Genomic DNA, 7,500 nt, shown 5'->3' on the forward strand with positions numbered 1-7,500 from the left:
AGAGGTCCCACTTTATATTCCAAAGTTCGGTACTACGGTTCCTAGCGACCCTAGGCCAGTCTAGACGGTACCCAGGGCCCCTAGGCCGATCACAATATATATATATATGTGTGTGTGTGTGTGTGTGTGTGTGTGTGTGTGTGTGTGTGTGTGTGTGTGTGTGTGTATATATATATAATTTCTCATGGGTAAATACAAGTATACAGGTACAGATGCGCGTGCTTTTTCATGCTAAATCAAAGACACGTTCTTTGTATCTATGAACTTTTACAATGAAAGGAATTAATTAGTTCTATGGACAAAGCTCGCTATTGCGTATGACAGAACAAGCAAGCACACCCACACCAGTTGGTATTATCTTCGTCTTTTATATAGTTTAGAAAGAACCGCGTCGACTAATCTCAGCCCGTACTTCTCGGTCAGATGAATATAGTCCTCCGTTAGGTAGTTAGAGGGCCTGATCCCTTCGAAAATCCCTGATACATCCACTACCGGCACGCCCATGGCGCTACACGCGATCTCACTGGCGTTGTTGGCCTGTGGGTATAAACCGATACTCATGTGATTGTGTTGTGATACACATACCCGATGGTGTTGCTTGCAGTGCAAGGGATGGGATATGCCCGTAGTAGGAGTGGTTAACCAACTTGCTACTACAGGGATATCACAAACCTGTTTTTTAATCCCGTAGTAGGAGTGGTTAACCCACTTGCTATTACAGGGGTATCACAAAACTGTAATCTATTAGGCACGAGTCTCCTTGTCCCCAGAGCTCAGTAGCGCTGTGACAACACGCTATCACAAAAAGCTTTTCGAAATCGGGGAATCGAACCCATAGATCGCAGCTGTGTGATATCACCGTAGTAGCAACTTGGGAGTGTATTTGGTCTATGCCGCACTTTCAGTTGCATATGTGTTGTATGTGGTCTAAGCCGCACTTTCAGTTGCATATGTGTTGTATGTGGTCTATGCCGCACTTTCAGTTGCATATGTGTTGTATGTGCTCTATGCCGCACTTTTAGTTCCATATGTGTTGTATGTGGTCTATGCCGTATTTTCAGTTGCATATATGTTGTATGTGGTCATTACTTCTAAGTAGATGATTGCGCTTGTTGCTTCTAAGTAAGTAAGTACGCTTATTGCTTCTAAGTAGATGATTAGGCTTGTTGCTTCTAAGTAGGTAAGTGCACTTATTGCTTCTAAGTAGATGATTATGCTTGTTGCTTCTAAGTAGGTAAGTACGCTTATTACTTCTAAGTATATGATTACGCTTGTTGCTTCTAAGTTGTTAAGTGCGCATATTGCTTCTGCTTTGATATTCACCAGTAGGGGATTGCGCTCATAGCTTCAGCTAAGATGTTCACAAGCAGGTGATTACGATTGTGGGGTGGTGGTGGCTTTAGCGCTCGATTCTAACATTACTTCTTTTGCGCTTATTTCTCTGCCTGCTTGAACTACGCTATATGTACAGAACTTCGGATAGCAGGTAGTTTAGACTAACTCAGGGACGTGCAGATATGTATTGTATCGCAAACTGGCCTCCGGTACTCACTGTGATTGTGGCAGTGATCCACTACAAACAATGGGAATACAGCAAAGCGCAACTATGTGGGAGAACACTTTTCAGAGACCACACCGCTAGTACAAATATATGTGGAGATCAGGTGTTAGCAGAGACTGTGTACTATTACTATAGAGTACAATACAAGGCGTAATTATGTGGGAGAACACTATTCAGAGACCACACCGTTAGTACAAATATATGTGGAGATCAGGTGTTAGCAGAGACTGTGTACTAGTACAATACAAGGCGTGATTATGTGAGAGAACACTATTCAGATATCAGCCCACCAGTACAAATACATGGGAAGATCGGGTACGCGCAAGTGTGTGAACTACTAATATAGCGTACAATACACAGCGCTCGACATACAATTTGTAGTGTAGAGAAGGAGCAATCATACACTTGCTACAAAAGTAGTTCAAAGGTCAAACAACGTACCATGGTGATATGGGAACAGTTCTTGGCCCAGTGACGCCCTTTCATCGACCGCGCGAAGGCCTCGCACCCGGGAAGATGAGCCGTGTGCCACACAAACATGGTCTCTCGCGCAGCCACACGCGTTTGTTCATGCGGAAGCCCGTGTTGGCTGGAGAAGTAGGGGAGGGGTTGTAGTAGATTGAATACTCTATCTGCAGACATGTACACAGATATGCTATGCCGCTTTCTATGAGATACGTACTGAGCGCGCGGTGGTGTATGCCACACAGGTTCCACCTTTCGCACTTGCAAAGGCTTTGACTCGTGCGACAGCCGTGATTGACTATAAACTCCAGAGGGTGACTGGGAATACGCTAAGAGCATCCGCGTGATCTGATAGATATAGAATTTAACGAAAAGATGTCCCGCATATTCACGTCCTCGTGTCTAGTGGAACAAACAAATTGCTAACTACGATATTGTCACACACATACAGTCCCAAACGTGGACGTATATATACAAATGCGAATATTAAGGTACTTTTTTATATGCGACGGGTGTTAAATTGTCATCGAGAGCTTCTTAAATCGTGAGATAGGCTGCCTAAAGCGGGGATAAAATGTTATCGTGATTTGTATCTGGACAGCTTTTGACCTTTTGTGTAGCTTGGGCTGAAACACACACCCGAATCCAAAACTCTCACTCGTTGTAGCCTTGACAATGGGGTGATCTAGGTCTCCTAATTGTTTGATATCAATAAATACACACCTGATTTTGCCAATCTCGTTCCTTACAACTGAAACAAAGGAGGTTAAATTCCTGGAGTACTCTGGTATGAAGGTGTCGCGCCAGTATGCTGCGTTCGAGGAGGTCTGTCGGCTCAGATAATCGAACGCTCGTGCGTGATCCCAAAAATTCGATGCCACACTCACCAAATCAGGCACTCCTTTCCTGATGGCCAAGATTGGTATAAGTATCATCTCCATTAGTATGAAATAGTATGAACTAGTATGAATTAGTATGAATTAGTATGAATTAATATTAATTAGTATGGATTAGTATGAATTAGTATGAATTAGTATGAATTAGTATGAATTAGTATGAATTAGTATTAATTAGTATCAATTAGTATGAATTAGTATGAATTAGTATGAATTAGTATGAATTAGTATGAAATAGTGTGAACTAGTTTAAGTATCGATTTGTATGCTCGGAGGGTAGTTTCGGATTGTGCGCGCACACAAGCACGGGCTATGTACATTCCAGACGCACACATGAATGAGATCGAAGATGATTATGGCATACCTGTGCTGTAGCTCGCATTCACACAATACTACACAAGGATATGCGTATGTATGTGCGGCATGTACTACAGAGGATAGTTCCAGGCGATTGAGACCCTTTTCCCTAAACATATGGCTTGTTTATTATTTACACTGGCAATTGGTACTGTCCTGGCCAACTATCACGTTTGTTTGTTTGCTTGTCTGCGCTTGGAAACCTACATCCCATATCTATCGACTGACAGTGTAGTTATAATCATGTATCTCTAGTATACGTAATACAACTCCCTGATATAGGCCTTCATAAATTACGCTTGAAACACATACCCCACGGTGCGTACCAATGCAGAAATCACTGGTCTGATGAGTAGTGAATGGGCCTCACTGGGATCAGAATCGCGCCAGCCACTGCCCACCATACGCACATCTTTGTCGAACCCATGCCACGGACCAATGGGGTGCATTGCGAATCTGCTGGCCAATAGAAGACGGTTTAATATACGTATATATATAGTGCTATTGGTGCAGATTTTGGTGGCATGGGAATTTAGAGATCGTACTCCAACCGAAGTAGTAGTTGAGACTAAGATACGAGCGTGTTTGTAGAGCAAGCAACAGGTGAAACTTTATCCAATACGCTGAACAAAACAAACAATAATGAACGCATAAGACCCTTATAAAGAACGATATATTCCTTGAAGAATCGCTCACGTGACTCTATGGTATCAGGGATCCTAACAGTAGATACTGCGAGTGCGTTAGCTGTGCTCTACCCTAGTCGTTGCTACATTTCTTGTACAATTCTGAGTTGTTGTGTGTGCTTAAAGTGTGTTTCTGATCCGAGATTTGCGTATATTCCTGAAACATTATTCCAAAGAAATTGGACACCAACACGAATTCCTGAGTGTTTACAAATGCAGATAAGCTATACATGCATCCGAATCACATGTTATATGAACACACACACGAACATACCGATTGAAGATATAAGCCAGTATCATCTTTGGAGTTTTGCAGTAGTTGACCTCCACCCGACTTAGAACCTTTTCAATTGATCCGGGTATGGAATATGCCATCGAGTTATCGGCACTCGCTCTAGCAGCGCTGTTTTAAAGGGTGACAATGAGCGAATCCAACACGTACACAAAACTGAGCACGGGTTTAATAATCACAAAATATACTATAGTGTCACGGCTTAGCGCGGCGGAGTTTGGCCATTGGAGGGTACCCCGCGGTTTTAGTTAGACCCCCGTTTCATAGTACACTTTGACAACGGGACAAGCCAGACTTCTTTACCTAGGGTGTGTGATCCAATCAAACCAAGACCTATATACCAAAGGTCTGTGATCCAATCAAACCAGACTTATTTACCTAAGGTGTGTGATCCAATCAGGTTCGAGAGATACATAAACCGACACGCAAGCAAGACGAGCGACCAGAAAAGTTATATCCATGGAAGACGAAAAGGTGCACCGTTAGCGCGTGTGTGTGGAGGCGTTGTACAGAGCTTTGTGTATTGGTAGTTGATTTGTAATGCCATACGCACAACATACCGCACCGCAACATCGTACGCCGTCTTGACTGCTTGCTTCAGCACGGTGCGAGGCTTGCCCTTCTGCATGTTGGCCTTAAGCACATTTTTACAGAACGCCTGAGACGAGGGAGTGTAATGGGTAGTGGGTGGGTGGGTGTCACATTCTGAACAGACCGACGTGGGAATATAACTTAGTTGAAGTATGCGTAAACACCTATGTATGGTGCCATGCAATGCCCTTGGACATTCAAATATAGGCAGCTGTAAACAGAAGTAGTACTTGACGTGTTCTCGCACTTAGTTTTCCACTCGATTGGTGGAGCTGGAGGAAACATGCTTTAGTGGGCGATTACGTTCATTATGATATATGTAGTACTATCTGCAAACTTTAAAACTTAGTTTCCGAGACATCAAGTAGATACAGCGCCGCCACAAGACCTAGATTCGCTTCACTCTAAAGTCATTACATGCGTGCACTGATACGGTGCTTTTTGAGATAACAGTTACGTATTGGGACTGAATGTTTCGGTAGCTGTCTACATTGGTTGATTCCCGTTGAAGAAGTAACCGTGCACCAGTTGACAAAACCGACTAGAGTGTGCTTTGTAGTGGCAGCTAGTCCTGGTAGCGGTACAGCGAACAAACACTACCATCTCCGAACACGATTTTGTGTCTGTCACTGTTGACATGTCGATTTCTACTACCAATTACTCACCTAAGCACACACATACCAACACAGACAGGACACCCATCCCCTCACGCACCTGAACTGAGTTTCGGTCATTGCTGTCCCCGATAAATACCGCAAATATTTGCCCATTATTTCGGTTGGATTGCGCACTTGACAGCGAGTTGGCGGTTGTTGTGTCTTCGTAGGTGATGTTGTTCTGACTGACCACCTCATCCTCAGCCGCTGCACATCACGAGTAGGTCTAATGAACGAATGGAAATGCAATACAATACAATACATACATACATACATACATACATACATACCAGACATACATACATACATACATACATACCATACATACATACATACATACATGCACGCATGTATGTATACATACATATATACATGCATGCATATATACATACATACATATATACATACATACATACCTACATACATATATGCATACATACACACAGAGAGAGGTTGCTATTTTGCTACAACATTTTATTGTGGTAATTGTGAAAGAACTCTTCAGTAATAAAGGATTCTCGCCCGTATCTGCTTCGCGCAATAAAATGACTTCTTCACATAAGAACAATAATAAAATGCCATACTTGGAGAACGATGGCTATGTGGAGAATGATGGCTATTTGGAGTCCATTTTAAACTCTAATTTGAGCACGTCACAAGACAGATCGAGTTCGACAACGAAGGTAAACAAGTTCTTTCGATACACAGAGAAACGTCCAGACAACATATGTTTTCAAATTAATATTTTATGCTCTCTTAATAATGGAATGACCATAACTCCCAATACATACAGCCCTCAGTACTTGTTTATGTCAGTACTTGTTTTATGTCAGTACTTGTTTATGTCATACCCTCATTTAAGTGTGCCACTGCTCCACCTGCCGACCCGGTGCTGCTACTGTGTACGCCTACAGATGTTTTCTTCGGCTTCGGCGCCACTTGGGTGCGTGGGGATGCTGGAGTGCTGCGCACGTGAGCGAGTTATTATCGACCTTTGTTCTTATGTTCGGTACTATTGTTCGTATGTTCATATTGTGCGATACAGTTCGTGACTTCTGTCAGGAAATACTGTCGTATAGTATCGTCACATTGATACCTGCACGTTTTTCGCGCTAAGCAACAATTCAGATGCGATTGTAAACGTGCATACACGTTGACAAGTCAACGCGTACTTCGTCATACACAAAACCGGTATGGACAATTCTGTAGCTTGAGCCATGGCAGTCGCACATGAATAAACAGATCGACTTTATCGGCACATTTATAGCCAAGATACAGGCATGTGTACACCTAAATTGCATTGCATGTTCATAGTTGAATGGTTGTGTAGTAAACTGAGCGGTTCTTAGACGGTAGTTTGACTCACACAAACAGGTTTATTCACAGAGTATTAGATTAACGTTGTAGCATGTGGCAGCTCCCTTGCCACACACGTTTAGCCGAGTGACTCTATATATATGAAAGCAGACACATAAACATGTATACTGGTATACATATTTAATGAGTATTATTAAATGAATATTAGAAGTGTAATAGAGCTATGTACGATCTAATTCTTTTCGCTTAGCCAAACTACAGATACTACTGTGTAAAATCACTGCCATACCTTTGCGCGTTTTGCGGTTGTCGTAAAGATTCCTAATGTACATCCATCCTACTTAGTTTATATATGGTACAACGGTTTCAAATCTACAACAAACAACAACATATATATATATATATATATATATATATATATATTCATATATGTATGTATGTATTTGTACATTCATATATATATATGTGTGTGTGTGTGTGTGTATATATATATATATGTATGTGTGTGTGTGTGTGTGTGTGTTTATGTGTGTGTGTGTGTATGTGTGTATATATATATATATATGTGTGTGTGTGTGTGTGTGTGTGTGTGTGTGTGTGTGTGTTTGTATGTATGTGCGTGTGTGCATGTATGTGTGTGTATATGTGCGTGTGTGGTTGAGTGACGGTAGGGGGGGTT

The 7,500-nt window shown here is 42.1% G+C and overlaps 1 protein-coding gene across 1 annotated transcript in view; it reads right to left on the reverse strand.

Moving 5' to 3' along the window:
• Positions 1-354: 354 nt before the first annotated feature.
• SARC_02133 (hypothetical protein) overlaps positions 355-7,500 on the reverse strand; it is a gene marked incomplete at its 3' end in the record, with an annotated part of 7,744 nt that continues 598 nt past the window's right edge. Inside the window, exons 2-9 of the mRNA XM_014304111.1 lie at positions 6,356-6,468; positions 5,563-5,711; positions 4,818-4,915; positions 4,240-4,368; positions 3,592-3,735; positions 2,750-2,932; positions 2,003-2,150; positions 355-537 (exon numbers count right to left, since the gene is read on the reverse strand). Of these exons, the coding sequence (XP_014159586.1) occupies positions 355-537; positions 2,003-2,150; positions 2,750-2,932; positions 3,592-3,735; positions 4,240-4,368; positions 4,818-4,915; positions 5,563-5,711; positions 6,356-6,468 (1,147 nt within the window). The remainder of the gene's footprint in view (positions 538-2,002; positions 2,151-2,749; positions 2,933-3,591; positions 3,736-4,239; positions 4,369-4,817; positions 4,916-5,562; positions 5,712-6,355; positions 6,469-7,500) is intronic.

This window comes from Sphaeroforma arctica (assembly GCF_001186125.1).
Source record: "Sphaeroforma arctica JP610 unplaced genomic scaffold supercont1.93, whole genome shotgun sequence".
Classification (NCBI taxonomy): Eukaryota; class Ichthyosporea; order Ichthyophonida; genus Sphaeroforma; species Sphaeroforma arctica.